At 42.8% G+C, this 26,134-nt stretch overlaps 1 protein-coding gene across 4 annotated transcripts in view; it reads left to right on the top strand.

Annotated features, from left to right (window-relative positions):
- The window catches only part of fam149a (family with sequence similarity 149 member A), a 93,212-nt gene that overhangs the window by 51,222 nt on the left and 15,856 nt on the right, over positions 1-26,134 (top strand). For all 4 annotated transcript variants that reach the window (XM_033029763.1, XM_033029754.1, XM_033029746.1 and 1 more), the window contains 5 exons: positions 3,029-3,186; positions 5,585-5,688; positions 13,654-13,881; positions 16,656-16,760; positions 25,091-25,211. In XM_033029763.1, coding sequence (XP_032885654.1) covers positions 3,029-3,186; positions 5,585-5,688; positions 13,654-13,881; positions 16,656-16,760; positions 25,091-25,211 — 716 coding nt within the window. The remainder of the gene's footprint in view (positions 1-3,028; positions 3,187-5,584; positions 5,689-13,653; positions 13,882-16,655; positions 16,761-25,090; positions 25,212-26,134) is intronic.

Here is a 26,134-nt window from a genome sequence, read left to right as displayed (position 1 = left end):
CTTGTGAGATCACCCCTCAACCTCCTGAATTGTTTTACCACAGTGCAATTTATGAACATTTAGCGAACAGGAGACTACGTAACCCTGATTAGTGCAAAATTTCAAATTCACAATTTAAGTAAATGGCTGGGAAATTGCAACTGATTGGCTGGATAGGCACGGTGAAGTGTATGTAAGGAATTAAATGTTCTTGGAAATGGCACCAGTCTTCCCAGTGCAATTGCAAAGTAGTACCTGTTATTCCAGCGAGCAGCAACCTGAGTATGTTGGTAGTTTATGTGGGGAATGTTTGCGGGTGAAAGTTCTTCCATTAACCAAAGTTAGCATCATTAGAGACAGACACATGATATCGTCCTCATCCTGTGAGTCCTTCAGTTACCGATACTATTGGATGCACAGATTCTGGCCTGCCCAGACAATCAGAGATTAAGGCCTGTACACTTGAGGGATATATGCTTGCCTGGAATTTATAAGGCCTCTTTATAAAGAGCTATCAGCTAATGTTATAAGCCAGGTTATGGCATTTCTTCCTCAGTATTAATACATTCAATCGTATTTGGCAATTTCCTATGACAGTTGGGTACCTGAGATGCAGCTGTAATTATGTTTCTTCAAGGTGAGCAAATACATGTGAAAAAACAGTGCAAAGTGGATAAATATCCATTATGTTTGGCAAAAAAAATAAAAGTATGATTTAAATTGTGACAGGCTGAGAAATCTTCATGTACAAAGGGATCTGGATGTGCTCGTACACTAACCACAGAAAACAAAATATGTTGCTTTGCAGAAATCAGTTAAGCCAAATGATATGTAGGTAATCAATGCAAGAGTGTTTGAGTACAGGGGCAAGGATTTTTACTGCCAATATCTAGGGCCTTAGCTGAGAGTATTTTGTGCAGTTTTGGTCCCTTTACCAACATAAGGATATGCTCGCCATGGAGGGACTGCAGCAGAGGCTCACCAGAGTAATTCTTGGGATGGTGGGACTCGTACAAAGAGTGTTGGGTCGACTAGTCTTGAATTCATTATAATTCAGAAGAAGGAGAGGAGAATCCATTATAGGGGTTTCTGACCAGGCTTGGTAGACTAAATGCAGGAAGGATGTTTCTCCTTGCTCGGTCACTTTGAACTGCAGATCGTCATCTTGGAATAAATAGTAAGACATTTAGGACAGATTTGAAGAGTAATGTCTTCACTCAGAGTGGTGAACCAGTGGCATTCTTTACCTCAGAAGGCTGTGGAGACCAAGTCACTGAATTTATTTTAGAAGGAGAAAGACATCTAGAGATTAAAAAAAAACTCAAGGCATCTGAGATGAGAGTCAGAATATGAGGTTAAGTTAAAGAATTGGCCATGTTCCCAATGGAATGGTGAAGCAGGCTTGAAGGACGAAATGGTCGACTCCTGTTCTTTATTTCCATGCAAAATAGCTATCGTCTTGAGTGACTTTCTGTCAGGTGGAATTGTGAAATCATGAGATCATGCAGCAGAAAAAAGGAGGTCTTTCAGCTCGCCGTGGCTCTGCCGGATCTGTAAACCTGCTGTCCATTTATTCCCATATTTCTCTTCCTTGTGGATCTGTGCTTATGTTATTTTCATAGATCCTAGTATTTATATCAAGAACAAAGATTAGAGGTTGAAAATACGTAAGGAAAGAGGCATATATGCACTGCTAGAATTATGATCAAGCATAGAGTTTCAATTAATGTATCTGCACAGTCATAGTCATAGAGTGATACAGTGTGGAAACAGGCCCTTCGGCCCAACTTTCCCACACTGGCCAACAATGTCCCAGCTACACTAGTCCCACTTGCCTGCGTTTGTTCCATATCCATCCAAACCTGCCCTATTCATGTACCTGTCTATCTGCTTCTTAAATTATGAGATAGTCCCAGCCTCCGCTACCTCCTCTGGCAGCTTCTTCCATACACCCGCCACCCTTTGTGTGAAAAAGTTACCCCTCGGATCCCTATTAAATCTCAACCCCTTCATCCTGAACCTATGTCCTCTGGTCCTTGATTCCCCTACTCAGGGCAAAAAACTCTGTGCATCTACCCGATCTACTCCTCTCATGATTTGTACACATCTATAAGATCTCCCCTCATCCTCCTGCGCTCTAAGGAATAGACCAAGCCTACTCACCCACTCCTTATAGCTCACACCCTCTAGTCCTGGCAACATCCTCATAAATTTTTTCTGAACCCTTTCAAGCATGGCATTATATCTTTCCTATAATATGGTGCCCAGAACTGAACACAATATTTTAAAGATTCTCACCAACGTCTTATACAACTGCAACATGACCTCCCAACTTCTACACTCAATACTCTGACTGATGAAAGCCAAAGTGGCTAAAGCTTTTTTGACCACCTTATCTACCTGCGACTCGACCTTCAAGCAACCATACACCTGTACTATTATTTATTGCTCATATTCTATGTCGCTCTTCTAGGGAGATGCTAACTGCATTTCGTTGTCTCTGTACTGTACACTGCACAATGACAATAAAGTTTGAATCTGAATCTGAATCTGTACTTCTAGGTCCCTTTTGCTCTACAACACTATGCATAGGCCTAACATTTACTGTGTAGGTCCTGCCCTTGTTCCACGTCCCAAAAAGCAACAACTCACACTTCTCTATATGTTTGTCAAAATGACTGCAGGAAACCCTTGATTTCAACTAGACATATGCTTGAGAATCACTATCACCATGAAAATGGATGTTCAAGTTGGATTTTAAAGATATTATCGCTTGAATCCGCTATCTTTAAGAGCTCTATCTCTCTCTTGAAAGCATCCAGAGAATAGGCCTCCACTGCCATCTGAGGCAGAGAATTGTAATAAAATATTTTTAGCTGCAAATATGTGCTGCTCTTCAGTTATTTTGATAGCATTAACCTATTAACCTGTTAGTATTAATCAAACATTTTGAAACGTCAAACTTTGCACTGCAGATGATGTTATCATCCCATTTAATAATGCCCTGGATAATGATTGGATTTCTTTTTGCATTGTTCTCTGGCTGCAGGTGAGACAAAGCAAGCAGCAACCATGCAGAGTTCAATAATGAGTAAACTGCCTCACATCAACGACTCGCGATTCATTCTAACAAACTATAGCGTTCCACCATCAAGAGGTTCTGAGGCACGATTCTTGGCACTAGGTACCTCCTCCTTCCATTCTCAGGTACGTCACAGCGCATATTATACTTGTGTGTAGCTGCGTTCTTTGCATGTTTATAAACAATCTTTTAAATTGCACAGTAAATGCTTGACAACCGCAAATGACAATGTGAATCACATATCTATTCTCAACTCTGGTGGCCTTGTAGCTTTGTGATTTGCCTTGGTGAACCTCAGCTTGGAAAGAGAGAAGTTAACCTGGCTTAAATTTAGGTTTATAAAAAAATACGCACAAAGTGCTGGAGCATCTCAGCAGGTCAGGCAGCATCTCTGAAGAATATGGGTAGATGACGTTTCGGCTCAGGACCCTTCTTCAGTTTATACACAATAGGTGCAGGAGTAGACCATTTGGCCCTTCAAGTCAGCACCGCGATTAACTGTGATCATGGCTGATCATCCACAATCAGTACACCGTTCCTGCCTTCTCCCCATATCGCTTGAATCCGCTATCTTTAAGAGCTCTATCTCTCTCTTGAAAGCATCCAGAGAATAGGCCTCCACTGCATTCTGAGGCAGAGAATTCCACAGATTCACAACGGTTCTGGTCGTTCCATTACAGGAAAGATGTGGAGGCTTTGGAGAGCATGTGGAGGAGGTTTACCAGAATGCTGCCTGTATTAGAGAATTTTAGCTATGGGGAGAGTTTGGACAGACTTGGATTGTTTTCACAGGAACATCAGGGGTTGAGGGGAGACTTCAAAGGTTCAAAGGTCTTTTATTGTCCCATGTACCATTTAAGGTTCAGTGATATTCGACTTACCATACAGCCATACTAAAAAAGGCAACATGACACACAACTAGCCTGGAGAGGGGGCGCTGTCCTGTACGGCTGCCAGTCCTGCAGCTGTCCGTTTTTTCACTTATTTTTTATTATTTTTAGTACGTCAAAGTGTGTCATTGGGGGCCTAATCTTTTTATGTGTGGGGGGGTGGGGGGTGGGAAGGGGGAAACTGCTTTCTCAAGTCCCTACCTGGTCGGAGAGGCTGCTTTCCTCCGAGCAGCACCTTCGACCCGTCCTCGCGGCCTACCAGTGGGGCCTGGAGCGGCGTTTCCTGAGGGGACCTGGCCAGAACCTCGACTTCGGCGGTGGCACAGCGCTGGAGCGCTATCGCGGAGCGGGCGATGCCTGGCCTGGGTCGCCGCGCTGGAACTCCGGTATGCTGGGACCGCCGATAAAAAACATCGCGGAGCCATAGGTCTGTGGAGCGGCCAGCTGCGGCCGGCAGCGCTGACTTTAACATCGCGGAGCCTGGGATCTCTCGCCGTGATCGCCAGTGGTGGAGCTCCATCCAGCGCGGCATGTTGGTTTGGAAGCCGTGGTCTCCGGTAAGGAAGCGGCCGTTCCAGGTTTCCCAAGCCGCTGTGAGGGTTCTCCCGACGCCGGAGCACCATCACCCGGCGAGAACGGCCTGGAACATCGGGCCTCCATAGCGGCGATGCATAGGTAGGGTAGACAGTCAGAACCTTTTTCCCAGGGTGGAAATGTCCAACACCAGGGGGCATAGTTATGAGGTTAGAGGGGGAATGTTTAATGGAGATGTGTAGGGCTGTTCTTTTACACAGAGTGATAGGGGCCTGGAATGCATTGCTAGGGCTTAATGGTGGAGGCAGTTGAAAAGGCTTTGAGATGGCAGTGCAGGAAATAGAGGGATATGGATCATGTACAGGCAGATGCTATCTGTTTAACTTCACATCAAGTTTGGCACACATATTGTTGAAGGGTCCTGTTCCTGTGTTGTATTGTTCTTTGTTTTATGTCTCTAATTATCAGGGCTTAGCATCATCTAGGGAGGGCTCATTTACATTTCCCGAACTGCCGTGTTTGGTGGGGGCAGTCTTGGTAATAAGACCTGGAGGACTTATGGATCCAAGGGGGCCTGGAAATGTAAACTCATCCTTAGGATGATCTGGCCCAATGCCCTGAGTTCCATCAGTTCCGAACCTTGTATTTGCTTTGGCACTTCTGTTAACTGAATATTCTCCAGGAGAAAACACTGTAAAAACAGAAGGAAGGGAAACAACTTCCTTCTAAAAAGAATAAACAGACCCCAGTTTTTGGATCTTAAGAGAAATAGCAGGCAAAGAGCTATGAATAACAAAAGTTACTTAAATAAGAAACAGTCCAGGAAGCCAAACCATTTTAAAGAGGATAAACCTTTTGTCTAACTATTTTTGAGTTAAATATAGCTCTTAGGGCTAACGAAATCAAGGGATATGGGGAAAAAGCAGGAACGGCGTACTGATTTAGGACGATCAGCCATGATCATATTGAATGGCGTTGCTGGCTCGAAGGGCCGAATGGCCTGTTCCTGCACCTATTTCTATGTTTCTATGTATTAATGAACTGATAATTAACTGGCAGTCACACTGACATTGAGTAAACTTTTTGTTACAACTTCTAGGCTCATCGTATGGCAAACTCTTCTCGTAATAATTTAAATGGTGTCATGACGATTCAAGCCAAGCCGCTTCAACAGAGACACGTGGGATTTACTGAAAAAGCACAGTAAGTGATGGAATAAAAAAAATACTTGCAGAAGATTGTTATTTGCGGTGTGAAATTACTTTAAGTGATTCTCTTTTTAAACGTCAATATTCTTTTGAAATTTGTGCTGTTCCGTGAACGAGAAGACAGATTTGGTAAATAACTAGCCTCACGACTCTGAAATACATAACACATAACGCCATAGTTTATGCAGGGTTCCTCTCCAACGACCTGATCATGATTTGAACAGTTTGCAAATCTAAAATGTGACCACATGATGGATTGCCACATGACAGAAGATACCTGTAGCCCTTCAACAGCCTGAATATTTAGAGTACATGTTTCCCAAACACTCATTACTACAGTATGTATGGGTTGTACATACGTTGGGTGTTTGTAAACTGGGGAAGTTACTATATCAGGAGATGTGTGAGTGGGGAGAAAACAGCAATTTTTCATGGGATGTTTCCTAATTTCTCTTCTTTCCCTTAGCCCTTTCACCCCTCAGCCTCACCCTCCTATGTACATATTTATTGTACAAGCTTCAAGCCAACTCATACAAACTTTTTTCTGCTCTATGTCCATTTTTCTTAATGTGTGATAGAGTCATACAGCGTGGAAACAGGCCCTTCGGCCCAACTTACCCACACTGACCACCATCTACTCTGGTCCCACCTGCCTGCATTTGGCCCACATCCCTCTAAACCTATCCTATCCATGTACCTGTCTAATAATTTCTTGAACATTACAATAGACCTTACCGCAACTATCTCTGCTGGCAGATCGTTCCATACACACACACACACACACACACACCACCCTTTGTGTGAAGATGTTACCCCTCAGATTCCTATGAAATGTTTCCTCCTTCACCTTAAATCTTTCCCTCTTCACCTTATTTGCCCCAACGAATTGCAATGTACTTTTTTCATTAAAACTGCTGTATAAATGCTGATTATTCTCTGATTCACTTTTTGTTTATTCAAAAAAGCATGAAAAACATATAATTCTCAACACAGTAATTGGGAGGGGCAAGTGACTGAAGTGACAGTTGTGTAGGGCCTTGGTGAGACCATGCTTTGGAGTATTGTGTACATGCCTTGCAGAGCATTTAACGAAGACTCATTAAATTGGTTCCAGGATGACACGTTTGCTGAATGATGAGAGATTGAGCAGACTGTTTTCTTCTGGGGTTAGAAGAATGAGAGATCTCATTGAAATGGACAGATATGTTATAGGGATTTACAGAAAGGGTACAGAGAAGATATTTTGTCTGGCTGTGAAGTCTTGAATCATGGGTCGATGTCTAAGATTAAGAGATAAATTGGGTTAGGGTTGCAGGGGGGTGCAAGGGGGATTTTATCCATGCAGAGACCAATGATTATGTTGAGGATTGCAAAAGTCATTATGGTGAATGATAGATTCGTAAATGTTAAGAGAATAGAGGGATATGGACATGGAGCAGATGTAGATCAATCATGATCTTGACAAATGATAGACCTCTGTGTTCCTGGTAATTCAGCCCTGACAAGATAAATTATATTATTCCATTCTCTAATTGATGGGGTTTTGTACCTGTCCAGTAGCTTTAAATGATTAGGAAGGAACTGCAAATGCTGGTTTAAATCGAAGGTAGACACAAAATGCTGGAGTAAGTCAGCGGGTCAGGCAGCATCTCTGGAGAGAAGGAATGGGTAACGTTTTGGGTCGAGAGAAGGGTCTCAACACGACACATCACCCATTCCTTCTCTCCAGAGATGCCGCCTGACCCGCTGAGTTACTCCAGCATTTTGTGTCTATCTTAGCTTTAGGTGATTTATAGTTTCGTAAATAACTCAATTTATCTTCCTAACATCTAGAGTTGTCCATGTTAAATGCCTTCAGCTGTAATTTTATCCACTCAGTCTGTTGTATCTCTTTGCAACATCCTGAGTTCATTTGCATTGCTCCTTCTTAATTTACTGTTGGGTGCTTTTATCCAAGAGAGACGATTGAAAGGAGAGTAAGCCCTAAATAGTCATTGGGTCATGCAGCTAAGTGTTTACTCATCTTTAAAAGTGCTTATTCTTCTTTGTGATTTAATTAAAGGTACAGCAGCTGCTGCTAAGTAATTCAAAAAATAGCTGGCATGCGCTTTTCTGTTTATTGTAAATTAATTAGATTAATTATTGGCGTTACAATGGTGACATTTTTGCTGCTGTATTATCCTTTCTGGGCAAAGATTTTGAAATTCAGTAGATATGTTCCCTTAATCAGTAATGGGTTATTTGTTTGACTGTCTTGACCAACATTAATTGCCCTTCTTTAAATGTCCTTGTGGAGATTTTCTGAGACACCATCTTGAACCACCACGTGTCAGGTGACAGTACTGAACACACTTGATCCTTTTGTGCTTGCAATATTTACAAGAATACACTGGACCTCTCTATCTCCTTCCAAATGTTCACTCACCTGATAGTTTGACTCTACAAGTCCCTTGTTGTGTCTTATCCACATTACTCGAACAATGGGTAGACACAAAGTGCTGGAGTAACTCAACGGGTCAGGCAGCATCTCTGGAGAAAAGGAACTTTCAGTCTGAAGAAGGGTTCTGACCTGAAACTTCACTTGTCCCTTCTCTCCAGAGATGCTGCCTGTCCCTCTGAGTTACTCCAGAATTTTGTGTCTATCTTCAGTTTCGGAATTAAATTCAATTTGTTATTCCTCCACTCATTTACTCAGCTGATCAAGATCCCTCTATAATTCTTGATAACTTTCTACACTATGATACCACCTATTTTTGGTTTAGCTGTAAGGCCTGAGGGGATCAATGTATATGGGGAAAAACCCGGATTGGGCTACTGATTTTGGATGATCAGCCATGATCATATTGAATTGCGGTTTGCTGGCTTGAAGGGCCGAATGGCCTACTCCTGCACCTATTTTCTATGTTTCTATGTTTCCAAACCATCATCTGTAGTTCCTTCCTACACCTTTGTTCCAACTCATCCATGCTGTCCAAGGTGCCCATCTGCATAATTTTCTATTTGCCTTTGTTTGACTAGTATCCCTCTAAACCTTTCCTATCCATGTACCTGTCCAAATGTCTTTTAAGTATTGTTATAGTACCTGCCTCAATAGCTTACACTGGCAGCTCATTCCACATATGTGCCTCCTCTGTGTGGAAAAAGTTGCCTCTCAGGTTCCTATTAAATCTTTCTCCTCTCACCTTGAAGTTCTAATTCTTCTAGTTTTCAATACCCTCTTGTTCTTGATTCCCCAACCCTGGGAAAAAGGCTGTGGGCATTCACCAAATCTACGTCCCTTGTGATTTTACAGATCTATAACACCATACCTCAATCTTATATGCTCCAAGGAATAAAAGTCCAAGCTTACTCAACCTCTCCCTGTAGCTCAGTCCCTCGAGTCCTGGCAATATTTTCTGCACACTCTCCAGCTTAATGGTGTATTTCCTATAGATGGGTGACCTAAACTACACACAATTCTCCAAACGGCACTTCAGCAACATCTTGTACAACTGCAACATAACATCCCAACCTTCTATACTCATAAAGTATTGTGTGCCTTACTGATGAAGGCCAGAATGTTAAAAGCCTTATTTACCATCTGTCCATGTGATGCTATTTTCAGGGATCTATACATGTACTCTTAGGTCCTTCTGTTCTACACTATTCTATATTTCACTGTGAGTGTCCTGCCCTGGTTCAACATCCAAAAATGCAATATGTTGCTCTGTTCTGAAATTCAATTTGTTATTCCTCCAATTATTTACTCAGCTGATCAAGATCCCGCTATTATTCTCGATAACTTTCTTCACTATGATACCACCTATTACAATACAATACAATACGGGTTTATTCGTCACATTGCAAGTGCAATGAATATGTCAGCAGTGATACAATGAGAAAGAACACACAATCTATATTACTAAAAGTCTGTTCTTGACCGGTTTTGGCCATCTGTGCTGCGATTTCCGAGAGAACGCCGCCACCTACGGCCGTCATTTTTGGCCACCTTGCTCAGAGCCCCCCTCCGCGGCATGTGTGCCGAGGATTTTTCCCATCAATTAAAAATGACAGAGATATTAATGTTTTTACAAATTTTCCCATTCTCTCTGCTGCCCCCGCTGGCAGCAGGGGGGAGGGACTATAAAACCAGGAAGTGGTGTGCCACACAGTCTCTTCAAGATGGAGGAAGGCAGATGGTCATGTTTCTCTGAGCTGTGAATAACACTGAACACATGTCTACTCAAATGTAAGTGTCCTTAGTGGTTCAAAAATGTGGTTCTAAAGTTTGCAAAAAAGTGTCTATTGGTTCTAAAGCTTGCAAAAAAAAGTCTATTGGTTCTAAAGGTTGCAATAAAATGTCTATTGGTTCTAAAGCTTTCAAAAAATGTCTATTGGTTCTAAAGCTTGCAAAAAGTGTCTCTATTGGTTCTAAAGCTTGCAAAAAATGTCTATTGGTTCTAAAGCTTGCAAAAAAAGTGTCTATTGGTTCTAAAGCTTGCAAAAAATGTCTATTGGTTCTAAAGCTTGCAAAAAGTGTCTCTATTGGTTCTAAAGCTTTCAAAAAATGTCTATTGGTTCTAAAGCTTGCAAAAAGTGTCTCTATTGGTTCTAAACCTTGCAAAAAATGTCTATTGGTTCTAAAACTTGCAAAAAAAGTGTCTATTGGTTCTAAAGCTTGCAAAAAATGTCTATTGGTTCTAAAGCTTGCAAAAAGTGTCTATTGGTTCGAAAGCTTGCAAAAAGTGTCTCTATTGGTTCTAAAGCTTGCAAAAAATGTCTATTGGTTCTAAAGCTTGCAAAAAAATGTCTATTGGTTCTAAAGCTTGCAAAAAATGTCTATTGGTTCTAAAGCTAGCAAAAAGTGTCTATTGGTTCTAAAGCTTGCAAAAAATGTCTCTATTGGTTCAAAAGCTTGCAAAAAAATGTCTATTGGTTCTAAAGCTTGCAAAAATATGTCTATTGGTTCTAAAGCTGGCAAAAAAATGTCTATTGGTTCTAAAGCTTGCAAAAAAAAGTCTATTGGTTCTAAAGCTTGCAAAAACATGTCTATTGGTTCTCAAGCATGTAAAAAAATGTCTATTGGTTCTAAAGCTTGCAAAAAATGTCTATTGGTTCTAAAGCATGCAAAAAGTGTGTCTATTGGTTCTAAAGCTTGCCAAAAAAATGTCTATTGGTTCTAAAATGGTTCATACTAGCGCTCCAGAAATGGTGGCTTGGGAGCTTTGACTTGAAGTTGAAAGGCACTACTTACTGCAAATGGAGGCTTGGGAGCTTTGGCTTGAAGTTGAAAGGCACTATTACTGCGAATGGTGGCTTGGTTGCTTTGGCTTGAAGTTGAAAGGCACTACTTACTGCAAATGGTGGCTTGGGAGCTTTGACTTGAAGTTGAAAGGCACTACTTACTGCAAATGGGGGCGTGGGTGCATTGGCTTGAAGTTGAAAGGCACTAACTGCAAATTGTGGCTTGAAGTTGAAAGGCACTACTTACTGCAAATGGTGGCTTGGGTGCTTTGGCTTTAAGTTGAAAGGCACTACTTACTGCAAATGGTGGCTTGTGAGCTTTGGCTTGAAGTAGAAAAGGCATTACTTACTGCAAATGGTGGCATGAGGTTGACAGGCACTACTTACTGCAAATGGTGGCTTGGGTGCTTTGGCTTGAAGTTGAAATGCACTACTTACTGCAAATGGTGGCATGAGGTTGACAGGCACTACTTACTGCAAATGGTGGCTTGAGTGCATTGGCTTGAAGTTGAAAGGCACTACATACTGCAAATGGTGGCTTGGGTGCATTGGCTTGAAGTTGAAAGGCACTATTTACTGCTAATGGTGGCTTGGTTGCTTTGACTTGAAGTTGAAAGGCACCTCTTACTGCTAATGGTGGCTTGGGTGTGGCTTGGGTGTGGTTTGAAGTTGAAAGCCACTACTTACTGCAAATGGTGGCGTGGGTGCATTGGCTTGAAGTTGAAAGGCACCACTTACTGCAAATTGTGGCATGAAGTTGAAATGCACTACTTACTGCAAATGGTGGCTTGGGTGCTTTGGCTTGAAGTTAAAAGGCACTACTGTAAATGCACTTACTTCCTGTTTGCACTGTATATTGATTTTAGATAAAACGCTACCACTTACGGCTGTGATTTTTATCCATCTTACTCAGTCCCCCTCCGCTGAGCAGATGCAGAGAATTCTTCCCATCAATGAAAAATAAAAGTGTTATTAGTTTTAAATAAAATGTTGAGAATCTCTCTCCTGTCAATCACTCCATGAAAGCTACACCTTTTCCGGTGGGGGGGGGGGGAGGAGGGGTTATAAAACCCAGAAATGTGGGTGTGGCTCAGTCTCTGCAAGATGGAGGAGGGAGAGGTCACGACTCGCTGTCTTTAGTGGCTTTGCACCCTACTTCAAATGGTATGAAACTGCACTTGAATTTGGTGGCCTTGCACCCTGATAGAAGTGCTAAGAAACTGCACTTGAATTTGGTGGCCTTATACCCTGCTTGAAATAGAATTTCAAGGATTAGCCGTGTCAACTACCAGCCCACCAGCCTTGAGTGAGTGAGTGGCCAGCACAACAGGCTTGATTGACTGAGACGCCAGCCCAAGAATCCATTTGGCGCACAATTTGCATACTAGCCCTCTGGAAACCAGCCCCTTCTGCCCACAACACCCATACTAGCGCTCCAGAAAGCCCCCCCTCCCCACCCCACCAACTGGCCACCAATATTAGAATTGGTGGAGAGGTGGAATATTGCGTTGGATGACCAGCCCTCCTGTGTGATGCTGGGACCCAACGGGTCCCACTTAGTCTAGTACACGATAAAAATTTAACACAAACATCCACCACAGCATTCATCACTTTGGCCAAAATTGGCCAGCCCTCCTTCATTTCCCCCCGTGGTCGAGATCAGAGTCCAGAGCCAGTCCATAGTCGGCTCTTCCCCACCGGGGACCGCGGCTTCAGGATGGTGTAGGCCGCAGGCCGGCGGTCGAAGATTTAAAGTCCCCGCCGCAGCCAGAAGCACCGCAGACCGCAGGGCCGGCGGTCGAAGCTCCCCCTCCAGGGGTGATGTTAAGTCAACGCCGGGCCCACGGTAGAAGTTGGCCGCGGGCTGGCGGTGGAAGCTTCCCCCGGGTCCCCCACGAGGGATCCCGGGCTGTAGACGCCGCGCAAGCTTGAGCTCTGCAGACCGCGGCTTCAGGCTGCCGGCTGCCGCGGGCCAGCGAAACGGAGCGCTCCCCTCCGGCGAGCCCCAGCGATGGCTCGCCCGCTCCGCGCCGAGAGTCCCCGCTGCGCCCGCCGCTGGAGCCCCGGGCGCGTCTCCGGGAAAGTCCACGCCGATCCTTCCTGTTAGGCCACGGGGGAGGCGACCTGGAAAAAGTCGCCTCTCCGTGGAGGAGGCGACCAAAACGGTTTCCCCCTCACCCTCCCACACCACCCCCCACACAAAACACACAAAGAAACACAAAAAAACATACTTTAAAACATACTAAAAAAACAAAAAAAGTTGAAAAAAACGGACACGCTGCTGACAGGGCGCCGGCTTGCAGCGCCCCCACCATTTTCATGTTATCTGCAAACTTATTAATCATGCCTTGCATATTCTCATCTAAATCTTTGACATAGATGACAATCATGGGTCCTCTATGACTCATGTACATAATACTGTACATACACATGTATGTCTTGTACATAAGATTAGTTACGGACCTCCAGTCTGAAAAACAATCTTTCACCACCAACCTCCATCTCCTAACAACAGGCCAATTATATGTCTAATTAGGTGGTTCTTCCTGAATCCCATGTGATCTAATCTGAGGCAACCTGAAGTGGGGAATTAGAAGGTGTAATTGTGCAAAAACTCATTTGAACTGAGGGGATCCATCTGATACTTTGATATTATGGATTTTCCTCATATGGGAGTCGACAAGAATCATCTGCCAAATATTATATCTTGTTCTTTTTTTTACATTTCCACCTAAAGATGTGACCAAGATGACAAACAGCTAAGTACGGGCTCTGGTGTTTTGTCTACTGCAAGAAATCGTGTGGGACGGACTGCGGAACACAGCGTTCTTTCAGCATCCCGCATCATTCAGGCATCTGCAAGAAAGACGGTGACACAACGAAAGCTGCCATCACTTAGTTCAGAACTGCTAAAATTGAAAGCCGCCAATGTCTACAGTGATGAGATTCTTCGGGGAACTAAATTGTGAGTGGTACCTGGAGAACACTGGATACGTTTATAAAGCCACAACTTAAAATTGATTTAAAGTGCAAAGGAAGAATATACATTAATATAACACCACAGCTCATCATAATAGAATATTTCAAGCAAATTTTAGTAGCAATCCAAATTGCACTTTATTAGGAGTCACAAATAACAGATGACTGGATTATCAGGGTAAACCAATTGGTAGTGTTGAAATATTGTACTGAGCATACAAGGAACTGCAGATGCTGACTTAAACCGAAGATAGACACAAAAAGCTGGAGTAACTCAACGGGACAGGCAGCATCTCTGGAGAGAAGGAATGGGTGATGTTTCGGGTTGAGACCCTTCTTCAGACTCCAGTCTGAAGAAGGGTCTGAAGAAGGCTCTTAACCCGAAAGGTCACCCATTCCTTCTCTCCAGAGGTGCTGCCTGTCCCGCTGAGTTACTCCAGCTTTTTGAGCCTATTCTAGGAAACTCTTCCAGTTGTGGGCAGGCAACTTTAACTTGGCTTAACATGTCATGTGACTAATGGCACACCTAATTATGCAGTACTTCGTATTATTCTTCTGGAAATGCCAGTGAAAATATGATACGAGCAGTGTGCGTACACCACCTCAACTCTATGGAGTCATATTGTCTCACAGCGAGGAAACAGGCCTTTCGGCACAACTTGCCCACACTGGCCAACATATTCCCATCTACACTAGTCCCACCTGCCTGCATTTGGCCCAGATCCCTCTAAACCTATCCTATCCATGTACCTGTCTAAACGTTTATTATATGTTGCGATAGCACCTGTCTCGACTACCTCCTCTGGCAGTTCGTTCCATACACCCTTTGCGTGAAAAATGTACCTTTTTAAAAATCTCTTGTGCAGAACCAAAAGAGTTGAGCTGGAATAAGCTCACAGGTCATTCCAATTTAAAATATATTTGTAACTTTTTAATTGTGTTAGTGACGATCTAATTAATGATCTGGTCTTTACAGTAGTAGTGGTACATTTTGATCTCTTGTGCAGAACTAAGAGAATTGATCACGCAGGTAACTTAAAATATATTTGTATCTATATAATTGTGTTAGTAACGATTTATTAATGATCTGGTCTTTACAGTGACAGTGGTGGAACAATTCCATCAGTACTAACTAAAAATAATAGCAATGTCTGGATTATGCTCGTGTAAAACGTTGAGGTCAAGGTTACTGATACCCTGCTCTGAAAAATGTGTTGCAGTTCTTTGCCAATGGATTCAAAAGAGAAATCTTTGATTTATTGTGAACAAATGAATTCATTTCTATTCTCACTAAAAAATCATTGAAGGAGGAGTGCTTGATAATAGAAACATAGAAACATAGAAATTAGGTGCAGGAGTAGGCCATTCGGCCCTTCGAGCCTGCACCGCCATTCAATATGATCATGGCTGATCATCCAACTCAGTATCCCGTACCTGCCTTCTCTCCATACCCCCTGATCCCCTTAGCCACAAGGGCCACATCTAACTCCCTCTTAAATATAGCCAATGAACTGGCCTCGACTACCCTCTGTGGCAGAGAGTTCCAGAGATTCACCACTCTCTGTGTGAAAAATGTTCTTCTCATCTCGGTTTTAAAGGATTTCCCCCTTATCCTTAAGCTGTGACCCCTTGTCCTGGACTTCCCCAACATCGGGAGCAATCTTCCTGCATCTAGCCTGTCCAACCCCTTAAGAATTTTATAAGTTTCTATAAGATCCCCTCTCAATCTCCTAAATTCTAGAGAGTATAAACCAAGTCTATCCAGTCTTTCTTCATAAGGCAGTCCTGACATCCCAGGAATCAGTCTGGTGAACCTTCTCTGCACTCCCTCTAGGGCAATAATGTCCTTCCTCAGATTTGGAGACCAAAACTGTACGTAATACTCCAGGTGTGGTCTCACCAAGACCCTGTACAACTGCAGTAGAACCTCCCTGCTCCTATACTCAAATCCTTTTGCTATGAAAGCTAACATACCATTCGCTTTCTTAACTGCCTGCTGCACCTGCATGCCTAATTTCAATGACTGGTATACCATGACACCCAGGTCTCGCTGCATCTCCCCTTTTCCTAGTCGGACACCATTTAGATAACAGTCTGCTTTCCTGTTTTTGCCACCAAAATGGATAACCTCACGTTTATCCACATTATACTGCATCTGCCAAACATTTGCCCACTCACCCAGCCTATCCAAGTCACCTTGCAGTCTCCTAGCATCCTCCTCACAGCTAACACTGCCCCCCAGCTTAGTGTCATCCGCAAACCTGGAGATATTGCCTTCAATTCCCTCATCCAGATCATTAATATATATTGTAAATAGCTGGGGTCCCAGCACTGAGCCTTGCGGTACCCCACTAGTCACTGCCTGCCATTGTGAAAAGGACCCGTTTACTCCTACTCTTTGCTTCCTGTTTGCCAGCCAGTTCTCTATCCACATCAATACTGAACCCCCAATGCCGTGTGCTTTAAGTTCAGAGTTACTGAGTTAATGAGTTACTGAATTTGAATGGATTTTAATGAATTAGTGGGAAATATATAGAATATTAGGGTACAGTTTATGATTTATGATATTGACCAAAGCACTGCCAGACACATTGAAACATGCAAGCACACAGTCTCATGAAATTAACTTTCATTTCCCACTCAAAATCTCAGAAATGAAGGAGATGTCAATTTCACTGAGCTCATCATTCATAAAATATGTCAATTACTACACAAGAATCAATGGGCATACCAAATTAATTTTTCTACTTCTCCTCACAGTACAAATGCTTCTGCAACTTACAAGAGCTCTCAACATGTTGAAGTAATTGCAAAAGCCCACAGTGCTGCAAGGCATCAGGCATATCAGCCCTTCACACTAAAGAGGTAAGATTAAATATTAATCAGGTTATATCTGAACTTTGTCCTGAATTGAGAACCAGAGTCTGGCCAAATGATGAGCATTCTCGAGGGGGAGGGAGAGCGGCCTGATACGCACATTGGTACCAATGACATTGATAGGAAAATCGATGAGGACCTGCGGAGTAAATATAGGGAGTTAGGGAAGAGGTTAAAAAGCAGGACCTCAAGGGTAGTAATCTCTGGTGCTATGTGCTAGTGAGGGCTGAAATAGGCCAGAGGAATATGTGATTGACTAGCTGGGGCAGAAGGCCTCATTTTTGATTATTGGGATCCACTTTGGAGTAGAGATGACTTATGTAAGAGGGAGGGGTTGCATCTGAACTGGGAGGGGTCCAGATTCCTAAAAGGGAGAGGTGTTGGTGCTGGTCAGGAGGATTTTAACCAAATTGCCAGGGTGGATGGTTCCAGGGCAGAAAGGAGGCAGATGAAAGGTTGGGGGTCAAATACTGTAGTCAAAGAGAGCAAGATTGGCTGGACAGCCAGATGCACGGTGAAGAGAAGAAAACCCGAAGATTTACAGTGTATTTATTTCAATGCCAGTAGCTTAACAGGTAAGGCGAATAAACACAGGGCATGGCCTGGCTCGGGGGACTGGGATATCGTAGCCGTAGCAGAAATATGGCTGAAAGAGGGGTAGGACTGGCAGCTCAATATTCCAGAGTATGGGTACCACAGACATGATGGAGATGCAGATAAGTGAGCAGGGAGATTACCTTTTTGATCAGGGAGGACATAACCATAGTACTCATAGGTGATTGTCCAGTGAGGCTCAATGGGTATAACTGAGAAATAGGAAGGAAATAGTAATTCTGATGGAACTGTATTATAGGCTCCTCAAGAGTCAGCATGAATTAGAGGTGCTGATGTGTAGGGGGATTTCAGATAGCTGTAAAATTAATAGGGTAGTTAGTGTTAGCGGAAGATGTTAACTTCCTTAATATTGACTGGGTCTCTCAAAGTATAAAGGGGTTGAAAGGGTGGAATCTATTATCAAGTAAGATTCCTTGGTCAATATATAGAGGCCGGGTGATGGTAAGTAAGTCAGTCCCGCGGCTGAATCCAAGCTCCGCGAACGGTCCGGTTCAAACTCCGCGGCACGGGGTGGTCGAAGCTGCCGAAGCTGCCGCCCTCAAGTCCAGTGGACGAAGCTGTTGTTGCGGGAGCTCTACGGAAAAACAGGTCACCAACCTGTGACCTGCGAGCTCCCGACGATGTCGTCCACTGGCCTGGTACCAGGGAAATGGTGAAGATATTAAATCAATATTGCTGTCACTCAGAAATATTTTTCGCTGTGCCCTCTAGTTAGTGTAATATCATTCATTAACTATGTCTCTCTTTAGTTGTAATCTCCTCAATTACTTTTATTGTGTTGAATTTCAAATATCATTGATTAAACATTGCCCAGGCCCACTTGCAATTCCTCAATAAATTATTTTCCCTCGATCTTTTCCGCTTAATCTGGTTCCATCTGCCCATTACCTATCCATGTGTTTCTTCTCCCTTTGGTGACATTTACCTATCTCCAGGGGTCTCAGTAGTAATCCCTAGGAAGATGAAGCTGAAGAGTAGGGAGGTGAGTATTGGGTATAAGCCCGAGTGGTGGCGCCATCGAGTGTGGCAGTCTCGCCTGCAGCTGTTCGTACTTTCATCCTTTTTTTATTTTTAGTCCGTCAAAAAGTTTTGTTTTGGAGGTATTTTATTCTTTTTATGTGGGGGGGGAAACTGTTTTTCACAGTCGCTACCTGGGTCGAGGATGCGTCTTTCCTCCGAGCCGCATCTTCGCCACCTCCTCGTGGCCTACCATCTGGATTAGCGCGGATTCCTGCCGGAGACCGGTCAGAGCTTCAGCTTCAGCGACAACGCAGCACTAAAGTACCATCGCGGAGCGGCCGATGCTTTACTAGGGTCGCCGTGTTGGAGGCTCCGGAGTGCTGGGACTGTCGACATTAACACCGTGGAGCTGTGGTCCGCGGAGCTTCCAGCCGCGGGCGGCGCTGACTTTAACATCACGGAGGCCTGGGATCTTTCGCCGCGGTCGCCAGTGTTGGAGCTCCGCCCAGCTCGGCCTGTGGACTTCGGGAGCCACGGTCTCCGGTAGGAAGCGGCCAATTCGGAAACTCCAAGCCACTGAGAGTGTTCTTCCGATGCTGGAATACCATCATCCGGCGAGAGGGCCTGAAACATTGGGCCATTCGTAGCGGCGACTGCGGTGGCCTCAATAGGCCCCGGCCACAGGTGAACAAGAGGAAGAGACTGAACTTTTATTGCCTTCCTTCACAAACGTTGATTCCGCTGTGGGGGATGTTTTATGTTAAATTCTATAGTGTTGTGTTTATCTTATTTGTGCTGCATGGTAGCTCAAATTTCACTGGACCAATTGATGTATGTGACAATAAATGTCCTTTGTCCTTGCCCAGCATAAGCCTGGCATTGGCCATTTGGCTTGAGTGGCTTGTTAATTGCATTTAAATTGTAACTACCCTGCAATTAAACCTTCTCTCAGGAGCACCCATGGAATGTCAGCAATATATTTGATCGAGTCCCAATTCTTAGCAAGATAAATATTATTCTTTGCCTTTCCTCTGAACTTTACCCAATTTGTGGCTGGCTACTGCACTGATAAGGCTTTTCAATCAGTACTACAGTAACAACTGCAAGCAATAAAGGGAGCAAGTTAGTTAAATATCAGACTCCTACATAGCAATCCTGAAGGGAAGTGCTCGGCGTCGCTCCAATGAGCAGACAACAGAGCGAGAGTTTGGCTGTCGATTGAGTGCAGCTGCAGGGAGGGACCGCGGCGGTCCGGAGGTTGGGAGAGAGAGAAGACACTGAGTAATAATAGTAGGGAGATATTGTATTGGGGTATCGGCCGACGGCCTGTATAGGTCCGGTAAACGGTGCTCTGCAATATTCCCTGCTGTTACAAAATGACAGGAGAGAGTGGGTCTAGTGGTATGGAGGCCAGTGGAGGAGAGGATAATGAAGGAAATGTTGAGAAGGAATGGGAAACTGTGGGAACACGGGGTAGTCCCAGGAAGAGCAGCCGTAAAAGAAGGAAAAGCAATATTGGTGGATCGGAGAGTGAAGACAAGGAACCAGAAAAGGAACCAGAAAAGGAAATGTCGTTAAATGTGGTGGTGAGGTTTGAAGGAGAAGGAGGAGTAAAGAAGATAGAGCTGGAAGATGGAAACATGCTAATAGGGTGCAACAGTGAGGCTCAAGTTGAAAAGGCAATGAAAATGAACAAGATTGACAAAATCAAAATAATCAAAGTAGTGAGAGTGGGAGAACGGAGGAGGGCAGGGTGTAAAGGGGTTATCTATGGAATCCCTCTCAAAGTCAATATGAGTGAACTGGTTCAGGAACTCAGAAAGAGATGTGAATTAATTATGAATGCCAAAAGAATGACCAAAGGAGCAAAGAAAGAGGAAACGGAGTCAGTCCTGCTTGAATTCAAGACAGAATCCCTTCCAAAAGTGGTCCATTTTGGATTCATGCGATATAGTGTAAGAGAGTACATACCCAAACCAATGAGGTGCTTCAAATGTCAGAAATTTGGGCATATAGCTAAAATGTGCAAGGGGGCGAGGAAATGCGCAAGGTGTAGTGGGGACCATGAATATGGTCAGTGTGGAGAGGGGGTCAAACCAAAGTGCTGTAATTGTGGAGGAGAGCATAGTGTGGCTTACTGGGGCTGTGAGGTGATGAAACGTGAAGCTGAAGTACAAAACATAAGAGTGAAGGAAAAGGTCTCCTATGCAGAGGCAGCAAAAAGGGCTGACCCTACAAAACAGATGAATGAAAGAAGGATCAGGAGGGAGCAAGATATGGGCATAATGGAAACAATAAAAGAAAAAGAAAAGAGTATATGGAAAGAAAAGAAAAACCTGGTTATATTTATAGCAGGAGTAATAAATGCGACAGCAGAAGTAAAATCCAAAACAGAAAGGATCCAAATCATTGTAAAGGCTGCAGTCCACCACTTGGGCATGGCAGGATTGAAGTGGGAGGAAATACATGATGGTCTCAGTATCCAGGCGAGCCAAGAGTCAACATGTGTGGGTTAATAATATTAATGTTAATCCTACAATGGAATGCAAGAAGCTTGTTAGCCAATGGGCAAGACTTTAAGCAATTCATAGACAGTAGGAAGGAAAAACCAGATGTCGTATGTATCCAGGAAACCTGGTTGAAACCAAGTTTAGATTTTGTTCTATATGATTATGTTGCAGTGAGATGTGATAGGGGAAATGGGGGAGGAGGGGGTTGTGCCACTTTCATTAAAAAAGGGATACCATACAAGGTATTAGGAATTGGGCAGGAACAGGAATATGTGGTAATAGAAGTGTGGTCTGAGAGGAGGAAAATAGTGGTAATAAATTACTATAATCCATGTAAGCGATTAGAGGTCAATAAGTTACAGGAAGTAGAAGGCCAGAGCAAATCTAATGTTATTTGGTGTGGGGACTTTAACGTACATAATACATTATGGGGCAGTGGAAAGTCAGATAATAATGGACAGGTAATTGAGGGATTATTAAATGATGGTAATCTAGTATGTCTAAATGATGGAAAGAAGACCAGGGTAGATGTTAGGACAGGGAAGGAGTCTGTGTTGGACCTTACACTTGTTTCTAATAGGATTGCTGCTAAATGTAACTGGGAAGTATATGAAAAGGGTACCATAGGAAGTGATCATCATCCTGTGCTATGCAAAATAAATATTACTTTAACTATGAGTAAAGAAAACAGAAGTGGACGATGGGTGTTTGGAAAGGCTAATTGGGAGAAATTTAAGGAGGAAAGTGATAGATATGTAAAACCGATACAAGAAGAGACAGATATAGAAAACTTTGAGAATAAATTGTCAGAAGGTATCAAAAGAGCAGCATTAGTTTCCATACCTAAAAGTAAAGGAAGATCAAAAAGGAAAGCTGTGCCATGGTGGGACAATAAATGTAAAGAGGCGGTGGTGAATAGAAACAGAGCATTCAGATTATTAAAAAGAACTCATAACTACCAACACATGATTAATTACAAACAGGCTCAGGCAATTGTAAGGAGGACTATAAGACAAATAAAAAGAGCATATTGGAGGAAGTATTGTGATTCAATTGGAAACACAACACAGGTAGGGGAGATATGGGGGATGATTAAAAAAATGGAAGGTGATAAAAGGGAGTGGAGTTATCCTATCCTAACAAATGGAGATCAAACTGTAGTCTCAAATAAAGACAAAGCAGAACTAATGGTTAACACTTTTAGTAGGGTTCACAGCTCCCACAACTTGTCAGATGAAGGAAGAAGAGGTAGGGAAAGAACAAGAGAGGAAAATGTTGAGGCCTTACAAAGGAAAGGTATCACAGAGGACAAGTACAATATTCCATTTAATTTGGGGGAGCTAAAGAGAGCTCTGGCCAAGTGTAAGAACTCAGCCCCAGGGGAGGATGATATTTGCTACATAATGATAAAGCATCTAAGTGAGGAGGGACTCCAAAAGATACTTGCACCATATAACAAGGTGTGGGAAGAAGGGCGAATACCGGAGAGGTGGAAGGAAGCAATCATTGTGCCTATTAGAAAACCAGGGAAAGATGCAAGTAATCCAGTAAATTATAGACCTATAGCTTTAACAGCACACATGTGTAAACTGATGGAAAGAATGGTAAATGAAAGATTAATGCATCTAATGGAAAAAAACGGTATAGTGGCTAATTATCAGAGTGGCTTTAGAAAAGGGAGAGGTACTAATGATCCAGTTCTGTGCTTGGAAGATGATATAAGGAAAGCACAAGTTAAAAAAGAATCTGTAGTTACCGTATTTTTTGATGTAGAGAAGGCTTATGATATGTTGTGGAGACAAGGTCTTCTAATAAAGCTGCATTTAATGGGAGTAGGAGGAAATATTTTTAACTGGATAATGGATTTTCTTAACGGTAGAAGTATCCAAGTTAAAATAGGGTCAGACATCTCTAGTAAATGTGTAGTCGAGAATGGAACTCCCCAAGGAAGTGCGATAAGCCCGATCCTATTCTCAATCATGATCAATGATATATTTGCAAACATTCAACCAGAGATGGGGCGATCGCTCTTTGCAGATGATGGCAGCCTATGGAGAAAGGGGAAGAATATAGATTTTATCGTGGGTAAAATGCAGCAAGGGATAGCCCAGGTGGAAGAGTGGGGAGTGAAATGGGGTTTTAAATTCTCTATAGAGAAGACAAAGACAATGGTTTTCACAAGGAAGAAAATTAAAGAGGATGTCCAGTTAAAACTATACGGCAACAATTTGGAAAGAGTAAAAGATTTCAGTTTCCTGGGAGTCCATTTTGACTCCAGATTAACATGGAGGGTCCACATTACAAAAATAATTGGAAAATGCAAAAAAGCCATCATTGTAATGAGATGCTTAGCAGGCTTAGAGTGGGGAGCAGATATATTATCTCTTAAACATATCTATGTATCACTGATCAGATCCAGACTAGAGTATGGCAGTATAGCTTATGGATCAGCATCTAAGTCAGTGTTGTCCGAGTTGGACAAAGTCCAAGCGGAAGCTCTAAGAATCTGTATAGGAGGTGTGCGGACGTCACCTGTATGTGCACTACAGGTGGAAACTGGGGAGATGCCGTTGAGACTGCGCCGCAGACAACTAATGGCTAATTACTGGCTAAGCCTTAAGGGTCATGGAGAGAACCACCCAACAAAACAGGTAGTACAGGAGTGCTGGGAGAGAGGGGTGGCTCAGTCTGGAAGCTTCGGCTGGGTTGGAGGAGGTGTGGCAAGGGACATGGAAGTAGAGGACAAAGAGTTCTGCCCTGCAGTATTGTGGCCATCTGTCCCAATATGGTTACTGAACATCCCAAAAGTTGATCTGGAGATATGGGAGGCAAAAAGGAGGGAAAAAAATTCGGACCTAAAAACAGAATACCATAACCATATATATAATAGATACAGGGAACACCTCTTAATTTTCACAGATGGATCAAAGGACCCAGTAGCTGAAACAACAGGGGCAGCTGTGGTAGTGCAAGGAATGAATGTTGAGATTTGCAAAAGAACAAATAACTATTTGGCAGTGTATACAGTGGAACTGTACGCTATTTTGATGGCAGTTCGGTGGATAGAACAGGTGCAACCATGCAAAGTATTAATATGTAGCGACTCATTGTCTGCAATCCAGAGTATTGGGTCTGGTGCATCCCATAGGCGGCCTGACCTAGTGTATGAAATTCTACTACTATTAAGCCAAGTAACAAGGAAGGGCAGTGACGTGACTTTGTTGTGGGTCCCAGCACACATTGGTGTGCTAGGAAATGAAAAAGTGGATAAATTAGCAAAAGAGGCCGTTAAAAAAGAGAACATAGAGGTAAACCTACAATTATCCAAATCTGAAGGAAAACACATTGTGTGGAAGAAAATAAATCAGGAATGGCAACAATACTGGGAACAGGAGACAAAGGGGAGACACCTCTATTCGCTACAAAATAGAGTGGGCATTACAGCAAGAAGAGGGGGGAACAGGAGAGAACAGGTAGTATTAGCAAGATTGAGGATCGGACACACTCACCTGAACAGCACATTAAAAATGTTGGGAAAACACCCTACTGGGCTGTGTGAGGAATGCCATCAGCCGGAAACAGTTCAGCATGCTCTAGTTGCATGTAGAAGATATGAAACAGAAAGAAGAGTTTTGATCAGTGAAATGAAGAAAATTGGAATGACAGATATATCAGAAAAGAACATTCTAGAGTATGGAGGGGAAGGAAAAGGAGTAAAGGTGTTGTTTAATTTCTTGAGGGCCTCTGGCCTTATAAAAAGGATATAATGTAAAGACATGAGGACTGTGGAGTGAAGCCAGAAGGTGGCAGCAATGCAACATTGTGGATGCCGGCTGCCGTAAAACTCCAAAGAAGAAGAAGAAGAAGCAATCCTGAAGATACTTTTTACTATATTATATTTTTTCAGAAGATTTTAAACTGCCCAAGCCTTGCTGAAAATATTTAGATGATTAATTGCAAACATCTTTTAGGTTACAATCGTTTCATTTAATACACACTGCTATTGCTTTACCTTTAATTGGTTTAAAAGGTTAAATAAATGTTTTTCCACTATTCCTGTGGTATTTTATCTGTGCATTAGAATTGATCCTTTAACCTTTATCTACCTTTGTTTTAGTTCTGCGCTGTTACTGATTATTGGGCAATGGAAGTATTAACTCGTATCTTTAAACTAATTTTAATTGCAGATTTTTTTCACTGTGCTAAAAGGGTTTCTAATTCTCATTCATTTAGACATTCTGGATTAGATCAACTCTCTTCTCCTTCAGCACAAACAACTCGTCATAACCAATTACCACCTATTAATTCAGATTCGGCAGAAATGCACTTTCCCATGCCTGTATCAAGACAACTGGTAAGGTGGAAAGCCTTCATGTTTTGTCAGTTACGTTCGTATGCCTGTGTCCAAACATTACGTCAAAGTCACGTAGAATGCTTAAGCATTAATAAAGCAAAAAACTGCAGATGCTTGAAATCAGAAATAAACAGAGAAAAATACTGTTGATATTCAGGTCTGGCGGCAACCATGGAGTGAAAAACTTGTTTTATGACTGTTTTCTTAAATTCTGTTGAAAATTTATCAACTTGAAAGGTAACTGTTTCTCTCCAAAGATGTTTCAAAACTGCCAACTATTTCCAGAATGCTCCACATTAATTTGTTGCCAGGAGTTCACATTTAAATTGTGGAACTAGTTGAGAGCAGGCTGTTATCTACATAGATTTTAATATATGAGGTGTTGCACTTTGGGAGGTAGAATGTAAGGAGAAAATATACAATTAATATCAACATTGATGTACAGAGGAATCTTGTGGTCCAAGTCCATAATTCCATGAACGTGGCAACGCAAGTAAATAGAGTAGCAAAAAGGCATATGGTCTGTTTACCTTCATTGGTTGGGGCATTAAGTTACAGGAAGTCTTGATGCAACTTTATAGAATTGGTTAGGCTGCAGAGTGTTGTGTGCAATTCTGGTTGCCCCATTACATGAAGGATGTGGGGGCGTTGGAAAAGGTGCAGAGGGAGTTTACCAGAATGTTGCCTGAATTGGAGGGTATTAGCTACAAGGAGAGGTTGGACAGACATGGATTGTTTTCTGTGCAATGCCAAACATTGAGGGTGGACCCGATAGAAGTGTATCAAATTATGAGATATGGATAGGATAGATGGTCATAGCCTTTTTTCCCCAGGATGCTAATATCAAATACTTGAGGACATAGTTTTAAGGTGAGAAGGGCAAGGCAACTGTTTCTGCCCACCAGGTGCCTAGATGTTCTTGC

This window comes from Amblyraja radiata, chromosome 1 (genome assembly GCF_010909765.2).
Source record: "Amblyraja radiata isolate CabotCenter1 chromosome 1, sAmbRad1.1.pri, whole genome shotgun sequence".
NCBI lineage: Eukaryota > Metazoa > Chordata > Chondrichthyes > Rajiformes > Rajidae > Amblyraja > Amblyraja radiata.
This window is presented reverse-complemented; position numbering and strand designations above follow the sequence as displayed.